Source organism: Microtus ochrogaster, linkage group LG2 (genome assembly GCF_000317375.1).
Source record: "Microtus ochrogaster isolate Prairie Vole_2 linkage group LG2, MicOch1.0, whole genome shotgun sequence".
Lineage (NCBI taxonomy): Eukaryota > Metazoa > Chordata > Mammalia > Rodentia > Cricetidae > Microtus > Microtus ochrogaster.
In genome coordinates, this window is record NC_022028.1 from 34,398,732 (window position 1) to 34,418,592 (window position 19,861).

The 19,861-nt window shown below is 45.0% G+C and overlaps 1 protein-coding gene and 1 pseudogene across 1 annotated transcript in view; one reads left to right on the forward strand and one right to left on the reverse strand.

Moving 5' to 3' along the window:
* Positions 1-1,386: 1,386 nt before the first annotated feature.
* Ppa1 (pyrophosphatase (inorganic) 1) overlaps positions 1,387-19,861 on the forward strand; it is a 30,360-nt gene continuing 11,885 nt past the window's right edge. The window contains exons 1-6 of the mRNA XM_005360094.3: positions 1,387-1,594; positions 4,843-4,901; positions 13,218-13,271; positions 13,928-14,047; positions 17,774-17,860; positions 19,327-19,453. Coding sequence (XP_005360151.1) covers positions 1,444-1,594; positions 4,843-4,901; positions 13,218-13,271; positions 13,928-14,047; positions 17,774-17,860; positions 19,327-19,453 — 598 coding nt within the window. The 5' untranslated portion in view covers positions 1,387-1,443. The remainder of the gene's footprint in view (positions 1,595-4,842; positions 4,902-13,217; positions 13,272-13,927; positions 14,048-17,773; positions 17,861-19,326; positions 19,454-19,861) is intronic.
* On the reverse strand, positions 5,234-6,130 carry LOC101980260 (annotated as a pseudogene).

Here is a 19,861-nt window from a genome sequence, read left to right on the forward strand (position 1 = left end):
CAAGGATAACCTTGAACTCATGATCCCCACCCCCCTGCCTCTACTTCCCAAGCACTGGGGCGACATGTATATACAAACACGCGAATCTAGAAATTAATTTTATTAGGTTTTCGCTTAATACTTGGTTTATACATGCCATTTTATATAATACTGTTTTGAAATTAGTTTAAAGGAAACTGTCTTTAAAACACATAGCTAAACTGGGCGATGGTGGCACATACCTCTAATCCCAGCACTTCAGAGGCAGAAGCAGAAGCAGGTAGATTTGTGTGAGTTCAAGGTCATCTTGGTTTACAGAGTGAGCTCCGAAACATTCAGAACTACACAGAAAAAAATCTTGTCTCGAAAAACAAACAAACAAACAAATACATGGTTAAACAATATTTTGAAAAGAAATTCTGCCTATCATTGTTAAAGCAAAACTAGCTATTTTTAAAAATGTGGATAATTTCTTGGGTTATAATTAGATTTGTCTTATTTTGAGACAGCCTCATACTACATACAGTATTGGGTGGCCTGGAACTCACTATGTATCTCAGACTGGTTTTGAAGTTGTGGCAATCCTCCTGCCTCAGCATCCTGAAACTGGGGTTACAGGTGTGAGCCACCATACCTGGCTTATAATTAGAATCTCTCTCTGTGTCTCTCTTTTCATATATTTAACCTTAATAGGACTGGGAGAGTTAGCGATGTCCACAGCCTCACTCTTTTTGGAATGGTGTCTGGCCTGAGTTGTTGCAGCAAAAGTAGGAAAAGAAGATCCAAGAAGTTACTCCTGAGAGAAATGTCCTCAAGGGACTCTGGGTGTACTCCTGGGCCTTCCCAGTGCTTCAGTCTCAAATCCCAGTAGTTCTGGGGAGAGAAAATCTCCGCAATTGGGGAGGGCAGGAATCATCGACTTCGAACTGGTTCAAGCAGAACCCTCCCCAGCAACACAGAAGAGAAACTGAGTCAGGGACATTAGTAAGAGCAAATTTACCCCATGTCAACCGATGTCAAAATTGAAGAGCAGGCACTTCGCTGGTAGCTCGAAGGCATGCCAAGTCACAGCCTATAATTTTCAGAGCCGGGTCAGCCAAACCCTGAACTTTAATAAAGACTGCGTGGGAAGCAGGTGGCTTATCAAGGCCTCCAGAGATAAGGAACTCCTCTGCAGGTATGAGTGGAGTCAAAGGTGAGCGTCCCGTGTGCGTTTGGAGAGTGATTTGTGCTGTACTTCTGCGGAGCCGCCAACAGGCTGACAGCTTCTGGAGTGCAGCCGGCGCTGGCCACGTGGCCCAAGCTGAGAGCCAGGGGCGGTCCTGGGGGAGGAGCTTGCGGAGGCGCGTCGGGCAGAGTGCGCCTGCGCAGGCTGGCGGGGCGGGGGCAAGGCGCAAACGGAGCCTAGCATTATAAAAGGCACGGGGCGGAGGACCGGCTGGTGAGCTCTCGGTGCGCAGGCGCATGCTTTCTCCTCTCGTCCGGCTGAGGAGTGTCGGGGCTGCGTGGTTCCGTGTGGCTGTGCAGCGGTGGCGGTGCGTCTCGGACACCATGAGTGGCTTCAGCCGCGAGGAGCGCGCCGCACCCTTCACTCTCGAGTACCGCGTCTTCCTAAGTGAGTGGTGGCGGTGCGTGGCCCGGCCGCCCATTCATTCCAGATCTCCCGGAGCAAGCGGGCGGGCGGGCTGTGGGGCCGGCGTGGGCCGCCATCCCAGTGCCCATCGCGATCGCTCTCTCCATATATCCGAACGTGGGCCACGTGGGAAAGGAAACCACTGAGTCACCCTAAGAAGGTGCCCAGAGGTGACAACAGTCGCCGTAAGAGGATTGCTCTCAGAGCATCGCGGGCGGGAGGGCAGCGATTTTCTCAAGGCCTTAATTCGATCCGGAGAGGAATCGAGCCCTCCCCGGTGTTCTTGAGATGGGAAACTGAGGCCCAGGTCTTGCCGGCTCGGTCCTCGATGAAGAGAGCTCCTGTCTCGTGCGCTCGAGCCTTCTTGAAGCAATGATGGCTGGGTGTGCTCCCTAAGAAATTGAAAGCAGTGCCTCCCCAGGCAGACTGGTGGCGTATAGCTGAGGAGCAGGAGGGAGAACAGCCAGGTCCTTAACCCCGGTGCAGGGACCCGAGTCCCGAGTCTCTAGTTATCCCCTGCCCTCTACTCAGAAAGGTGGAGTCGCTCCGCCTACCAGGTCGTGCCACCTTCTGCCTTGTTGGTACAAGGAAGCTACCTATCTGGGGCTTCTCTTTCTCCCAGCCCCCAGCTTCTAGGTATACATTTATGGTGCTAACTAAGGCCTTTCATTTTGTAACCTCTTTACGGTTGTTCGGAAGTGATGGACAAGGGTATCGAGGTCTGGGTGGATGAAGGACAGGGCAGTGGACGGTCCTGGAAAGATGACCAAAGTGCCTAGCAAATTGAAATCTGGCGGAAAGGGACAGTGAACTCCTAAGCTTTTACATCTCATAAAGATTAAACCACCCGGGGGGAAATCCTGGAAGGGTGGGCCTCACTTTAATTAATTACAGAATTAAACAATAAGGTCAGAATGTAGGAACTTTGGTTTGGAAATAGTGTTGGCTCCAGAATTAATCGGTGTAACTTAGAGTGACCCTTTGGGCGGATCATTTGTCTTCAAGCTATACGCACAGAAGAAATACCTTTTTAAACCTAGAAAATGTACTGGCGGTGAGCATTTGGTTGTTAGTTGGGGGAAAAGCCACTCCTTGACTTTGGACTAGGCTAAAGTTTATCAAAGAGACTGTCTGGAACGTGGAAATACTAATAATTTAGAACCACTGTGTAGTTTAACCAATCTGGTTCTCTGAATTTTTTAAAATTAAATTTTGAGGGTGGTGATGGCACACTCAGCACTTGGGGGTGGGCAGAGGGAGTCGTATCTTTGAGTTCTGAGGCCAGCCTGGTTCCAGGACAGTTCTGGCTGTCCCACAGAGAAACCCTGTTTTGAAAAACAAAACAAAAAGTATTTTTCTTTTTCTTCCTTTTTTTTTTTTTTTTTTTTGAGGGTGGTGGTGAGGTGGGGCCACAAGGTTTCCTGATCGGGTCAGCCTATTTTTAATCTTGACATCCTGCTTCAACCTCTCAACTACTAGACTAATAGGCCCAGGCACCACGCCTAACAGGTAGCTTCCATTCCTAATAGAAATAATTTTAATTTTCTTCATAGTGTTACATTTTCCAGTTTCTTGAAAGCAGGTAAAAGTCTGGTTTGAGCTGAGGACAGTGACGCATTCAGCCCTACACAAAAATCATAACCTTGAAACCTTATGAAATTAATTTTGCAGTTTTGGGGGTGTGTGACTTGTTTGCAAGGTTCTCCTTGTGAACCTTGTGGGTGACAGATGTGCTTGGTGATAGATCACAGAGTCACAACTAATGGATAGGATCCTTGGAGATAATGGATGTTCAAGGTCTGCTTTGATTTTTAGACTTGAAGGAACACAATGGTGCAGACTGCTTCTTAGGTTTCCTATAGAATGGAAGGGGAGGGTTTTGGTTGCTTGAGTCACGTCCCTGGCTCTGAGGAAGTTTTAAAACTATGCTTGCTTTCTTGTTTATTTCTTCAGGCAGGGTCTTATGTAGCCCAAGCCTGCCTCAAACTTACTATGCAGCCAAAGGAAAACCTTGAATTCCTGATCCTCCTGCCTCAGTGTCTCCAAAGCTCAGGTCACAGGCATGTGCCACCTATTTGGGCTAGAATTCCTTTTCAGCTAATGATAGTTCTTTCTATAGAAATTGCACGTGAAGATGTCATCGTGGCTAGATCATTCTTACGGAAAGCTGTTATGTTGAAGCAGGTCTGAAGTGTTGCCTAAAAGAGCATGGATTTCTAAGTTAATAAGCTGGTTGGTCTCTTTCCTGTAGGGAGTTCACCAAAGTTCTGTAAGCTGCTAGCTGTAATAAGATCAGTCAAAAGCAATTTGATCACCTTTTCTATAGTAAGCCCTTCAAGGCTGGGGGCGGGAGGGATAGAATTAGGTACTTGCTCTCATAATAGGAATTAACACCCACTCTAAGCAGAAAGAACACGTAGGGTGAAAACCCGGTCCTGGGGAGGAATTGGAGAATATAAAATATGCACTAGATGTTTGTTTTTAACAGGATCTCTTTTTCTCTCTAGCCCTGGCTGGTATAGAACTGATAATGTAGACCAAGCTGGCTTCAAACTCCACAGAGCTCCTCTGTCTCCTGAATGCTGTCTTTTTGTTTTGTTTAGTTTTTTGGTATTTTTGAGACAGGGTCTCAGGTAGCTTGGCCTAGGTTGACTACAGTCTTTCTCTGTGGACAAGCATGACCTTGAACTCCTCATCTTCCCAATTTCTGGGCTGGAACGTGGTTTCCTAGTTTTTGTTTTTCCCCTCCAGTATGAGGACTGAGCTGCAGGACTAGCACATGCTGGGCGATTGTTTTACTGATGAGTTCAGGAATAAAATCTTGGTGCTTTTTGTTTGTCTTTCGAGACAGGGTTTCTCTGTAGCTTTGGAGCCTGTCCTGGAACTAGCTCTTGTAGAGCAGGCTGGTTGAACTCACAGAGATCTGTCTGCCTCATGAGTTCTGGGATTAAAGGCGTTCGCCACCACCACCTGTCAAAATCCTGGTGTTAAGAGGCCAGGCGGAGGTGGTGCACGCCTATAATCCCAGCACTTGGGAGGCAGAGGCAGGCTGATCTCTGTGAGTTCAAGACCAGCCTGGTCTACGAGAGCTAGTTCCAGGACAGGCTCCAAAACCACAGAGAAACCCTGTCTCGAAAAAGCAAAAAAAAAAAAATTCTGGTGTTAAAAAGTGCTTTATAACAGTTTATATTATAGCTCTTCCTAACAGTTTTTTTTTATTTATTTTTCAGAAAATGAGAAAGGACAGTATATTTCTCCATTTCATGATGTTCCGATTTATGCAGAAAAGGTAAGAATCCATGTCATTTGAATATGGTCCTTTTTCCTTCCTTCCTTCTTTCCTTCCAACTTTTTACATATTCTTGGATATCCTAGAACTCACTCTGTAGACTAGGCTGTCATTGAACTCAGAGATCCACCTCCCTCCATCATGAGATTGAACTCCTGTACCACCACGTCTGGCAAACATGGGCTCTTGAATTAGATCCCGAGTTGTACATGAGTTTGCTTACATCTCAATAAACACTTGAAATACTTCTGCTGTCTTCCAAAGGTATGTGGAGTAAATGAGAAGGCAGTATTAAACCATGTCATTGATTTATTTATTTTTTTTTTTAACAGACTTAATTCACTTTTATTTTCCTTGTGTAAAAACCCTTATGTGGTGGCCACAGCTGGAGCCTGGGTCCTCTGATCAGAGACTCTGGTGTGGGTTTTCACAAGATGGTCAGTGAATTCCTGATAAGGAGACTTGGTGAACACAGTCTCTTTCCAGAGGTCGGGGGTCAGGTAGCTGTAGGTCTTAGAGATGGCATCAAAGGTGGCCTTGGCAAAGTTGCCCAGTATGGCAGTACAGCCCCTGGCTGATGTGTAGCAGTCATCAATGCCAGCCATCATCAGTAGCTTCTTGGGCACAGGAGCAGAGACTATGCCAGTGCCTCTGGGGGCAGGGATGAGACGCACCAGCACAGAACCACAGCGACCTGTCACTTTGCAAGGAACAGTGTGGGGCTTGCCAATCTTGTTCCCCCAGTAGCCTCTCCGCACAGGGACAATGGAAAGCTTGGCCAAGATGATGGCCCCTCGGATGGCAGTGGCTACCTCCTTGGAGCACTTGACACCAAGACCTACGTGACCATTGTAGTCCCCAATAGCGACGAAAGCCTTGAACCTGGTCCGCTGGCCTGCCCTAGTCTGCTTCTGCACGGGCATGATCTTCAGAACCTCATCCTTTAGGGAAGCTCCCAGGAAAAAGTCAATAATCTCAGATTCCTTAATGGGCAGGGAGAACAGGTAGATATCCTCTAGGGACTTAATCTTCATGTCCTTAACCAGGCGGCCCAGCTTGGTGACGGGAATCCACTCCTTGTCTTCAGCTTTACCTCCGCGAGCCCCGCGGCCCCTCAGACCGCTGCTGAATCCTCCACGGAAGCCGCCACGGCCTCCTAATCCTGGGCCCCCGGGTCCTCCGGGCCCTCCCACTGCACCGGCGTCATCCGCCATTTGGTGTTTTCCAGAAGAAGAAGCCATGTCATTGATTTAAAGAAGCAGCTAGAAGCTGATGAAAGAATAGAAATAGAAGTTGTTAACTGCCTGTTTGTGTGTGTGTGCGCGTGTGTGGTCACGGTATGTGTGTTTGGAACTGAAGCTTTCCTACTATATTAAGGGTTTCAGATAAACCAGGTAGCACAGAATTTTGATTGTGGAATGTTTATTAAACAGTAGAAATAAACTCAGTGAGGACAAGAAAACTTAGTAATTGTTTAGTAGGTATTAATTTGCAAATCGCGTTAAGAAAGGTACGTACACAGATCCGAAAAGAAGTGTCTGTTCTTATACACCAATCAACTGCAGGAATCTGACTTTAGCACAGATTGGTAGGTTTACCACAAGTTAGTAAGAATCTTTAACATCCTTCTCTCCAGCCCAGGTTTTTATGTTTATATTACAGCCGGAGAAGTTTTTACTGTTCAGGAACTTGACACATGGGAGCTCTGTTTTGCTTTTCCACTATTTAGCCTTTCCTTTAGGAAGTATGGTTTGCATCTAAGACAAAGCTTTTTGAGTTGTAAAAGTTTCCCTCATTGTTGAACTTAATTTTATTTTTTTGTTGGGGGGCAGGTGTGTGTGTGTGTGTGTGTGTGTGTGTGTGTGTGTGTGTGTGTGTGAAGACGACATGCAGGAGTTGATTCTCCTTCCTTAGGTTCTGGAAATCAAACCCAGGTTGTCAGACTTGGCGACATAGGTGTTTATCTGCAGGGTCTTCTCATGGGCCCTCATTGGCCTTTAGCTCAGTGTTAATACATGATCCGTGTAGACTGCATAGCACATGTAGGATAATCTTGTCAGGGTAAAATCTTCACCTCGTGCTCAAAGCACTGCTGTTCTCTTAGATGGGAATAGACCCATACATAGGGCTGGTGAGATGGGTTGGGGTAAAGAACACTTGCCCTGGAGGAAGATAACCGACTTCTGACCTGTTACATATGGTCTTGTGTGCATACACGTACACACAGATAAACATATACACGCAATAACTTTTTTAAAGTTGTAAAGAGAGAACTGAATGTATACATTGAGTTATTATACTTCTACTAGGAAGTGTACTGACACTGGGACACACTGGCAAGAAATCCAATTTGTAGGTAGCTTCAGAGGCCCCCCTCCCCTTTGGAGGCAGTGGAGCAAACAGGCCAATTATGTGGTGCAGTTACCGAGGGACCTCTGATTGGATGCCTTCCCCTGGGGGAGCCTCATAGTTGCGTCTACTCAGGTTCTCTGACTTGTTCCTTATGATTTCCTGAAAGTTGATATGAGTTGCTGGATCCTCTTCATCCAACTGTCTTGTTTGGTTAGCGTGGAGTATCTGTGTATGGTCTCGTAGTATGCATGCCATACTGTATCGCAATATTCCCTCAGGCCTCCTGAGTTACGAAGACCAGGAAACAGGGAGTCTGGGTTGACTGCTGGTGCCGTTCATGGCACATGGGTGTGCTGAGAAGGGAAGTATCTTGTTAAAGAGCTGGTTTTCCACATTCACAAGTGGCTGGACAGTGTTCTAACCAACGATCACCGTAGTGTGGCTCCGTAGCAGTTTTAAGACACTCCAAAATAGGAAATGGAGATGGCATTTTGGTGTCCTGCGGAACATCACTTCTCAGAGGCGGTGAGGTCTTGTACACCTGTTGTCTGTGATGTCATTATTTAATCTTTTTCATAAGAGTACAAGACTCCTGTGACAGTGGTCAGACCATAAGGGCCTTCCAGTTTCTTTTCACTGCCCAAGAAGCCGGAAAAGGTTCTTTTGTTTTTTAAGGAAGTTATTTAATTGAAATATAAATAAGGGTGTGGGTGACAGATGTTATTTTAGATTACAACAAAAAAGCGACCTGACCTATTACAGAAGAGTGACAGTGTAATTTTATCTTTTTTTTTTTTTTGGTTTTTCGAGACAAGGTTTCTCTGTGGTTTTGGAGCCTGTCCTGGAACTATCTCTTGTAGACCAGGCTGGTCTCGAACTCACAGAGATCCGCCTGCCTCTGCCTCCCGAGTGCTGGGATAAAAGGCGTGCGCCACTACCGCCCGGCTTTATCTTATTTTTTTAACTTAAAAAATATACAGTCTGTGTGTGTGTGTGAAGACACAAATGCCGTGTGTGTGTGTGTGTGTGTGTGTGTGTGTGTGTGTGTGTGTGTGTGTGTGTGTGTGTGTGAAGGCACAGATGCCACAGTGCACATGTGACAGTCGGGAAACAACTTGGTGGAGTCAGTTCTCTCCATCTTGTATGGGTTCAGGGATCCTACTCAGGTTGCTAGCTTGTACAGCAAGTCCTCTTACCTCATGAGGCATCTCCCTGCCTCTTCCTGACCCACAGAGTCTAATGTAAGTGTCCATGAGTAGTTTTTGTATGTAGTTGTAGGTTGTGAGGGTATATGCCTCTTAACAAGTGATGGTATACTTTTTAACGACTCAGCTCCTTGACAGAAAATGCCCAAAGACTTAGAGCTTTTATCCCACGTCAGGACTTTGACGACTTGGGGTTTGCTTTGACCTTAGGCAGCAAAGCCAGAGAGGTCAGGAAATTCTTGTAAATCAGGTGTCCTGCTGGGTTCTGTCCAAACTCAGTGGGCAGTAAGGGGAAGGCAGGGACTTTACTTGATTTTGTCTCGTCTTGTTAATTGTAGAAATGTCCTTTGTGTGGGAGTCTGTTTCAGTTTCAAATTTAAAAGCAGTTGTCACTGAGAATGTCTTCTCAGGCAGCATCAGAGATGAACGGAAAGCAAACCCAGAACAATGTAAAAGTCAGCCTGCTGTGGACAGTACGGGACGCTGGGTAGACAAAGATCAGTTTGGTTCTGGCTCTGGTTTTGGATTCTGTTTCCTCTTGTTACTGAGGGCTGCTCACTAGGGTGTTACACTGTGATGGGCACACACTCCACCCTGAGCTGCAGTCTTGGCCCTCTTCATGTGCGAGACAGGATCTTCTTAGGTAGTGTAGCTCATTCTGTGCCCCAGGCAGGGTTTGATCCCACCATCTCTCTGTCTCAGCCTCCTCAGGAGCTGGGATTAGAGACAATTTGATCAGGCCCATTCTGTACAATGAAAGTTGACCTCAAACTACTGATAGCCCTGGCCCAGGTTCCTGAGTCTCCATTTACTCCCACCAGGATTACAGGCTTATATTACCACACCCAACCAAGATCCACACTTTAATGCTCAACTCTCATGGCTTGCTACCATAATTTTAGACGTTTGGTGTTTCTTTGGGCTGTCTTTAAGTGCTCATGTTGAATACTAGTACTGATGGTGGACTTCTGTTTCCCAAGCTCCTGGTGGGCCTGTATAAATATGAAGCTGTCTCTTTTCTTCCACTGCAAAAATAAATAAATAAAGCCAAGCTTTTAATTAGATAGATTGAATGCTTAAATACTTAGTCATTACAAACCAGGCAGATTTGACAGCTGAGAACACAAAATCTTTGATTTGTAAAGAAGAGAAAAGGTATGGTTAGAGTATCTAAGCAAATTTAGATCATTCTGTAGTAGTTGTGAAGAGCAAACAGAGCCTTGGTTTTAGTTCACCTGGCAGATGAAGTTGTTTCTTTACACAGGGGCCTAAGGCCGTTTGTGTTTCTGACTACAGCAGTGAGTTTGACCAGCCTATAACCACAGGACAAGGGAGCTCCATTCCAGCCCCCTCAGCTGAACACTTGGAGTCTCAGATTTCCGGGCAGTTTGAGTTACTAGATCAGATGTGCTCACCCAGTAAAGCCTGTGCAAGTCTATCAAAGCCTGAAAACCTCAGAAATCTGAAACATTTATGGTCCCCACCGTCTTTACAATCGTTTATGAGAGCATATATGTGTAGGCGTGTCCCTGCCGTGGTACAGGTCAGAGGACACTTTGTAGAATCGTTCTCTTCTACCACATGGGTTCCAGGAATTGCACTCAAGTTGCCGTGCTTGCTGGAGAGCACCTTTGTCCCATGAGCCAGCTCACCAACCCTGTGCCAAACATTTTGCTACCAGAAATTTGGTATGCGTATTTTGTTTTTGTTGTGTGTTGTTTTTACTCTAATAGGTTTACTCTCTTGACTCCTAACAGTTTGTTGAGCAGTAGTCTTCTGGTTGGTATAGATCACATTTTCTTTGGTTGATTTTCCTTTTATTTGGCATGGCAGTCCCAGAAGAGTCACCTGCTCAAGGTTACGACCCAGAATGAGTAAGTGGCACAACAGCGTCAGCTTCCGTCAATATTTTTCTCAAGTGGTCTCTCACCTTTCAACAAGATAATTCAGAAATTTATCTACTTTTTATTTACTTATTTTTTTAAGTGTATATGAGTGTTTGCTTGCATGTATGTCTGTGTACCGTCTGTGCACCATATGTGCCCATCTAGAGGCCAGAAGATCCCCCAGGACTGGAGTTACCGATGGTTGTGAGCCATCTTGTGGGTGGGTACTAGGGATCTAACCTAGGTCCTTTGAAAGAGCAGCCCATCTTGACAGTCTTTTATTTACCTTTAACTTCTTAGAACACGTCCTTCTATAATGTAATCTTAAGAGACTGAAGATTAAGGGTTAACTCCCTTGTCATTCAATGAGCAGTGAGTGAGGGAAACTTTCCAGAGATGGTGAAGCCTAGTACCTTTGTGAGAGCGCCACCATCAGGATGAGTGTGGTGGTGCACTCCTGTAATCCCAGCAGTTTGGGAGGCTGAGGTTAAGTTTAAAGCCAGCTGGGTTTACATAGCAAAACCCGGTCTGAAATCAAGACCAAGTACGGCTATTGGGCAGGAGCATTTCCTTATAGATATAGTGTGAGCGGGCAGTATTAATTTTAGAGGCAGGGTCTCATGCAGTCCCTGGTGCCCCTGTATTTGTATGTAGCAGAGGACTCTGTCAGCTGCCTCTGCTTCCCAACTGTTGGTTATAGGTGTGCAACACCACTCCTGGGTGATGAACTAAGAGTCCATCCCAGTCCCTTTATTCACACTAGGCAAGCACACTACCAACTTGAACACATAAGTTGCCCTCATTTGTTTCTGAGACTGGGTCTCATGTAGCCCAGGCTCCTTCCAACTGACGACCAAGGACAACCTTCAACTCCTGATTCCCCTTCCCATCTCCAAAGTTCAGGGATGATCGGCATGTGCCATCAGGTTTGGCTTATCTGGTGCTGGGGATAGATCCCGGGTTTTCATGCATGTTCAGGAAGTTCTTTAGCAACTGAGCCATACCCCAGCTTTTAAAAATTTGTTTAGCTTTTGAGTAGAATTCTTTTACTATTTTTTGAGGATTTTTTTTCCTTTATGTTTTTATAGTCTGTAATAGTAGGCAATTTTAGCATCTGTGTGTATTTGACATTTAATTTCACTAACGTTTTCAGTGTCGTTCCCAGCCTCAGGTCAGTGATTCAGCTTTGTTGCCCTGGAACCCCATCTCCGGTCACAGGCTCACATCGCTCTGCCAGGCACTGCCTTTTTTTTCTTTTTTCAGGAGTGAATTCTTTCTGTGCTATTTTTGTTTTTTGAAATAGGGTCTCATGCAGCCCAGACTAACCTTGAATTTGGCATGTAGCAGAGATTGGTCTTCTGCACCTACTTCCACGTCCTCTGTGCTGAACTTCCAGGCATTTGTCATGTCCAGGAATTATGCCATTCCTTAGGGGAGAGGACAAAGAAGAAAAATGTACCGCCAAGTTTTTTAGGCTCTCATTTAATCTTTCATGCTGCAACAGCGCCACCTTGTGAACCTTTGAGATATTGCTGCTGGAACCTAAAGCCGGTTTTGTTTTTATTTCCTTTTCTATTTTGAAACTCTTGCCTTTTTGGGGGGGAGGGGTTCGAGACAGGGTTGCTTTGTAGCTTTGGAGCCTGTCCTGGACTCCTTGTAGACCAAGCTGGCCTTGAACTCACAGATATCCGCTTGCCTCTGCCTCCTGAGTGCTGGGATTAAAGGCATGCGCCACCACTGCCCCGTGAAACTCTTGTCTTTTTTTGTGGTCCAGGATAGGATAGCTTCAAACTCATGATTCTCCTGTTCCTGCTGCCCTTGTTCTGGGGTCACGAATGGTTAAGTAAAACCTGTCTGAAAGGTTTTACTTAAAAGCAATTGCAGATGGATCACGGGTACCCTCGTGAAGGCTGTAGACGGAAATACTTCAGTTCACAGCGAACTCACAGATCAGACAGCTCAGCGCTCAGTTCCAGCTAGAGAGCCTTCGTCAGATCCATATCTGACTTGATACATGCATTTCTACGCTGCTGGCATCTAGGGGTTTTCGCTTGTGAGTGTATCATTAACCGAAATGTATTATACCATCTGAGCTGTAATTATACTAGACCCCCTACCAGCCAAAATTTCAGAGTGCGCTCCATCGTTAATGTCGTAAGCGGCTAGTTCTGTTTGGAAGGTCTTCAGAAAGCAGCCCAGTTTGGAGAAGCATGTCAGTAATCCAGCCGATTGATGTCGACATTGATGCTGAAGCAGGTCCAGGTTCTGGGCCGGTTCGGGGTTTGTCTTTTTGTTTTGGTTTGGCTTTTGATTTTTTGAGACAGGGTAGCTTTGGGGCCTGTCCTGGAATTAGTTCTTATAGACCAGGCTGGCCTCAAACTCACAGAGATCCTCCTGCCTCCGCCTCCAGAGTGCTGGGATTAAAGGCGTGCACCACAGTGCCCAGCCCAGGTTTGTCTTCCAGAGCTCCTCTCAGGAACTCCCACACCTCCTCTGAGGAATTATAGAACACCGAAGGGAATGGCAACAGCCTTTGGAGGTGACTTTCCTGAAGACAGCCTTCTCCAGAAAGAAATTTTCTTATATTTGTTTTAGAACTATCCCCTCTTTTTCAGAAAGGTTCTTTGGAGAGACTCCCAAATACTTTCTTATGAAAAATTTCAAGCACAGGAAAGTTCAGAGAATTACTTAGAGTGACGCAGCACCTGCCACCTGATTCTCCTCTCTGGGCTCCTGTGTTTGCTGTCTTCATCTACCGCTCTCTCCTACCTTTTGTTGATGCCTTTAACTTCAGTTGTCAGATGGAAGAAAGAGTGGAGACACTGAAATAAGAGCGGCAGGGTCTGCTTTTCTCACCGCCTCTGTCTTTCCAGGATGTATTCCACATGGTGGTTGAGGTCCCACGCTGGTCAAATGCTAAAATGGAGGTAAGAGATCATCAGACGTGGTGTATTAGCTATGTATGGATGTATCTGAGTGTGTGCCATGTTGTATGTTGAGGTCCCTGCGGAGGCCAGACAAGGGTGTAGGATCTGCTGTAACCCAAAGTACGGGCAGTTGTGAGCTGCCCAGCATAGGTGTTGGAACTGATCTGGATTCTTCAAGAACAGCAAGCTGTCTTAGTGCTGAGCTGTCTACCCAGCCCCCGTCTTTATTTGTTTTTGATAATTTAAACACTTGTATATGTGTGTAGAGGCTTCTATGCTGGCACACCTGTGGAGGACAGAGAACAACTTGTAGGTGTGGTCCTGGGGATCAAATCCAGGTAGTCAGGCTTGGTGGCGCATGTCTTTCCCTGCTGAGCCGTCCTCCAGCACAGTGCTTTTTCTCTTTAATCCTGGAATTTATCCCAGCCCATATTACTTCTTTCTTTCTGGAATCAGTAAATATTCTTTTTCTCTTCTTGAGTGTTGCGATACACAAGTATATTTTCTGTAATAGTTACCGTGGAACCATTAGTTCAGTTATCAATGTGTTAGGGATGAAACGAGTAATTAAGGTGGAGTTCAGAGACATAGATAAGTAATTGTTTCCTCAGATCCTATTCAAATAGTGTCTCACAACCATCTGACCTTTGTTTCAGATTGCTACAAAGGATCCCTTAAATCCAATTAAACAAGACGTGAAGAAAGGAAAGCTCCGCTATGTTGCAAACCTGTTCCCTTACAAAGGCTACATCTGGAACTACGGGGCCATCCCTCAGGTATGTCTCCAAGGTTCACTAAAGATGTACTTATTTAGCTTAGTAAAAATTAACTTGTTTTTTTGTTTTGTTTTGTTTTGTTTTGTTCTTTTGTTTTTGAAGGCAGGGTTTCGTTGTGTAGTAGTAGCCTTGGCTGTCCTGGAACTCTCTCAGTAGACCAGGCTGACCTCAAACTCTGCCTCTTCCTCATGAGTGCTGGGATTAAAGGTGTACTCCACCACCACCTGACCACAATTAACTTACTTTTGTTCAAAAGTTTAAATGCAGAAAATGTTTGCTATCATAGAGCAGAAAAGCATTGGGTAGAATTATTTTAAAAATTTTAATGCTCCATTGAACAACTTATTTCCAAGGTTAGCTAAAAGGAATATGTTTCTGTTTAAATTCTGACTTTCTGAACTGTTTCTTTCTCTGTGGACTGTTTGTAGACTACAATCTTTATAGATCTAGTAGCATGTGTGGTAAGTCAAGAGAGGATGGGTTAGCAGTTAAAGCTTTGCTTTCTAGCCAGGCGTGGTAGCACACACCTGGGATCCTAATGAGATAGCCATCAGTTCGAGGAGACCATGGTCTAGATAGCCAGTTCTAGAATAGCCACAGCTACATGGTGAGACCTTGTCTCTGCAAACACAGCTAGAGCCAGTGAGATGACCCGGCAGTTGACGCCTACCACAAGTGTGGCGGCCTGAGTGATCCCATGTCCCACGGTGGAAGGAGAGAACTGATTGCTACACTTGTCCTCCGACCTTCACATGTTAGCCACGGCACATCCCCACACAGAATCACACACACAAAATACATATAGTTAAAACTGGAATTACACAGCAACAGCCTGGATTTCTAGTCAGATACCACGTATACATGCAATCTCAGCATTCCAGAGGCTGAAGCAAGACCAAGAGTGTGAAGCCCAGCCTGAGGGCTGGAGAGGTGGCTCAGTAGTTAAAAGGACTTCCAGAGGTCCTGAGTTCAATTTCCAGCAACTACATGTTGGCTTAGAACCATCTGTAATGAGATCTGGTGCCCTCTTCTGTTGTGCAGATGAACAGGAAGATAGAATACTCAAATAAGTCTCTCTCTCTCTCTTTTTTTTTTTTTTTTAAAACCCACCTGAACTTTAGCAACTTTCTTGTCACACACACACTGTTGGGTCCATGGGGGTCACACAAAGATGGGGACAGACCACCAAGTCTAATAAACCGTAAGCAAACTTTATTCCAGGAAGGAAAAAAACCCACCACAGGGCACAAAAAGCTTACAGCTGAAACCACAGTCAGAGATGAGTTTGTAAGGCTGTGGCAAAAGCCGGTTTCTGAACCCACCTACTTATAGTAAGGGGCACCAAGCATTAGCTCTGAACAAAGGAGTTTTTAAAATCTCAAGGTAAAACTCAGATACAGATTGCCTTTCTTGACAGTCTTCATTAACAGAGCTTTTCAGGTAAACTAGTGTGTGTACTTAATCTGTTGTCTTCCCTGGTATTTCCTGGTAGCGTTTACTGAAGCCCTGTGCTCTCCCTTTGATGCTGCCAGTCTCACATAGCAGGGAAAATGCATAACCCAGAGGTCACGTATATACCCACCTCCTAAAACTTAACTCAGCTCGTATCCGTCCTTAATCACGGATGGCTGGAGTGTCATCTTAGGCTAATTCTCAGTTTGTGAGAGGTGCTTTTGCCTTGCAAACAGAGCTATGGGCTGTAAAGCGGAGTAACCCACTGTTAACAGTTAATCTTTAAGCTGCCGAGAAAGCTGCTGACAGCCTGCTCTCATTCTCCTAGGCTTAAACCTTATATTTCTTTATTTCTACATTCCTATTTCTTCAACACAAAACTACTCCAGATTTTGGTGCCAGACACACTAGTCTCCCGTGGTCCCTCGGAGTCATAAATCAGATATAACCTGTACAGCTATTTCAGAGGACAGAGCCTTAGTATCTGCCCATGTGCGTTCTTACTGCCGTGTAAGCTTCTGACTTCTCTTGAGATCAGATTCTTGGTGGCAAAATAATGACGAGCTCCTGTGTTCTTAAACAGGCAGCCTTGTTTGTCAATCTATCCCCAGCACATAGTAGGTTCTTTCTTAGTCTTTGGATAAAGAGTCATTAGACTTCTATCTCTGGTCAGGTGGTGGTGGCTGTGCACACTGTCAATCCCAGCACTTGGAGACAGGCAGACGGGTCTCCAGGTTCAAGAACAGCCAGGGCTACACAGAGAAATGCTGTCTCATTTTTTTTTTTTTTTTTTTTTAAAAAGGCTTGTATCTGTTATTAGAGTAAGGGCATACGTTTGATCCTGTGATAGTTACCACATGTTCAATTAGTTTTTTTCTGTGAGTAATGGTTTATTCATCATTAGGTAGAATTATTAAGTGGAAACCTTGTGAAACTCCATAAGTTATTCAGATATAGGTCAAACTCATCTAGTTTGATGGGTAATCACAAAGTCATTTGTCTGCCCCAATTACAGCACTTTATTCTCCAGGTCAATTGCTTTGGTGTTTCGCTTTGAAGTGTGGCCCCTGTGAGGAAGCAGTGCAGAAGAGCTTCTTCCAGGGGCTGGCTTTTGCCTTCCCGTGCTGGAAGCAGCCTTCCTTTATCTCTGTTCCCTTTGTTCTTTTTCCTGCAGCTGAATGGGGAAGCCAATCCAAGTCATGAATGTGTTCTGCTTAGGAATAAAAGACGCTAACTAAACAGCTGCATTTCCACCTCACACCTGGCAGCGCACATCCGCTCTTTGTGAGATGCTCTGCCCTGCCTCTGGCCCGCAATTTAAGCAAAGAAAGAGAGCCAGTAATTTAAGCTTTTTAGCCTTGGCTCCCAGCCAGCAGCTTTCAACATCAGAGGGTATCATTTCCATCTGAGGTTTGCTGCCTCCTCATCTGTGTTGGAGAAATTTATTATGAAGAGAATCCAGCTGATAGCAGATAGAGTAAATGCCTAGAACAGTTAATCAACATGCTTTTTTTATTTTCAGTGCTAGGGCTCAAATCCAAGGCCCTGCGCATGCTAGGCAAGTGCTTTCCCACAGAATTACATGTCCCAGCCCTTAATGTTTTTGACACAGGGTATTGCTGGGGAAGAACTCTGTGGCCTGGAAAGTGGGATCCTCCTGCCTCAACTCCAGGTGCTGGGATTGCAGGCATGCACCATCATACCTTGACGTGTTTGCACTTACGTAGGATCATCTTCTGGGTTTGGTTTTTGGGGTTTTTGAGATGGTACCTCACTATGTAGCCTTGCCTAGCCTGGAACTCGGGGATCCACCTGCCCGCCTCTGTCTCCTGGGATCAAAGGCATCTCTTTTTTTTTTTTTTTTTTTTTTTTTTGTTTTTGTTTTTCGAGACAGGGTTTTTCTGTGGTTTTGGAGCCTGTCCTGGAACTAGCTCTTGTAGACCAGGCTGGTCTCGAACTCACAGAGATCTGGCTCCTGAGTGCTGGGATTAAAGGCGTGCGCCACCACCGCCCGGCCCAAAGGCATCTCTTGACACACCCAGCTTCATTCTCTGTTTTGAAGCTTAGATCTGGTTTAGCATTGCATGCATAATAGCTCCAGTATTTAATTAAAATTCTTCTGTATAGTTAAAGTTCTTAAATGGAAATTGTAAAAGTTTTAAAAACAGCTGAAGTTTATATTTTGCATCAAGACTCCTGTTGCTGGTTAGTGTCAAGCCTCCTTGGTCAGCGCAGGTATCTGAATGGTATGCTTTAATCCTCACTTTGTTTCAGACATGGGAAGACCCAGGACACAGTGACAAACACACTGGCTGTTGTGGTGACAATGACCCAATTGATGTTTGTGAAATTGGAAGCAAGGTAATGAAATCAAATTTTTTTTCTGTGATATTAAAGTGAAATTAATAAATCATACCAAAGTTTATACTTTGAAAATTATTGTGAGTAAAATATGAAATATGAGCATTAGTGTAATAGTCAGGCTTCCTGGAGGATTTGGGATGATCAGTGACTAAGTCCAGCCAAATAGCCCTTGATGCTAGAGGTACTGGTGGAAGGCTTCTGTCTGATGGGCTGCTGTTCTAAAATTCAAGATCGCAAGCTCAGCAAAGTAGTTAACAACCCAAACCAATATGTTATGTTATTAATTTCTGTGTTTAATTGTTGTCCTGGGGATTAAGTTCAGAGCCTCAGCAAGTGAGACGTATGGCTGACTTAATTCAGTGGCTTCTATGAAAGACAAAACGTATTAAAGGGTGTGTCTAAAGCAAATCATAGAGGCCTTATTTAGCACAAAGAGGCTGTAAGAAGCACCCCTGAGTTGAGTTTCCATAACCTACATGGCAGCTCACACATGTGTGTAATGTAACTTCAGTTCTAGTGGAGCTGACAACCTCTTCTGGCCTTTGCAGGCACAAGGCACACACGTAGTACATATACATACATGTAGTCAAAACACCCCATAAAAATAAATATATCTTAATTTATTTTTCTTTTTAAAGTATACAGAGCAGAGTGTAGTGGTGCACACCTTTAATCTCAGCACTCGGGAGGCAGAAGCAGGTAGACCTCTTGAGTTTGAGGCCAGCCTGGGCTATAGAGTGAGTTCCCAGACAGCCAGGACTATGTAGAGAGAAGGTGTCTCAAACAAACAAAAAGAACACCGGTCCTGTATATACTGTTTTCAATTTCAACCTAAGTAGGACTATTTATGTGGCTGGCTTTAAACTCCCAAGAGCTGGGCATAATGACACAGATGGTAACCTAGCACCCAGAAGGCTGAAGCAGGCTGATTGCAAGTTTGAAGCCAGCCTCGGATAGCAAATTCTAAACTATCCTGAATACACAGGGAAGCTGTGTCTCACAGACAGTGCTGGTGAGATGGCTCGGTGGGTAAAGGTGCTTGCTATGGAAACCTGCTGCCCTGAGTTTGAGCCCCACGGTGCATGTGAAAATGGAAGGAAAGAATTGATTCTAACACAGTTGTCCTCTGACCTCCACGTGTGCAATGCTGTGGCTCATGGATAACCCCCTGCCTCCATTACACAGAAATAATAGTTTTCTGAGACAGGATCTCACTGTGTAGTCCTGGCTAGCTGGCCTTGAATGAAAAAAAAAAAATCCATCTACTTCTGCCTACTAAATGCTAGGATTAAAGGTGTGTGTCATCATGGTTGGCAATAAAAGTACTTAAAAAAAGACAAAAAAGAAAACAGATCAAGTAAGTGAAGAAAAAAATGACATCTTTCCTACTTATTATCACCAAAATAAAAGCTCCAGTTTCCCCCCTGTAGTGTGGTTTTGTTCTGACTCTGGTTATCTCACAGGTGTGTACAAGAGGGGAGATAATCAAGGTGAAAGTTCTGGGCATACTGGCTATGATTGATGAAGGCGAAACTGACTGGAAAGTCATCGCCATTAACGTGGACGATCCGGATGCGGCTAATTATAACGGTAGGGAAATCTGAAGAGTGTACGGGGAAAACCTTCTAATCCTTTGTTGTCTTTCTGTGTAGCCTTTGTTGTCCTTGAACTTGCCACACAGACCAACTGTAGAGGTCTATTGCCTCTGCCTCCCACCTGCTGGATGAAGGTGTTCTGGAATTAAATTACCATTCACACATTTAACCTGTGATAATGAAATTGTAAGGTCACGCCTTCAAGCTGTTAGGCAGGAGGAGTGACAAGTTCAACCATTGACGTTTTCCGACTACAGAACGGTTGGAGTTTAGCACTCCATCATAGGTTTTTTTGTTTTTTTGGTTTTTTTTGGTTTTTCGAGACAGGGTTTCTCTGTGGCTTTGGAGTCTGTCCTGGAACTAGCTCTGTAGACCAGGCTGGTCTCGAACTCACAGAGATCCG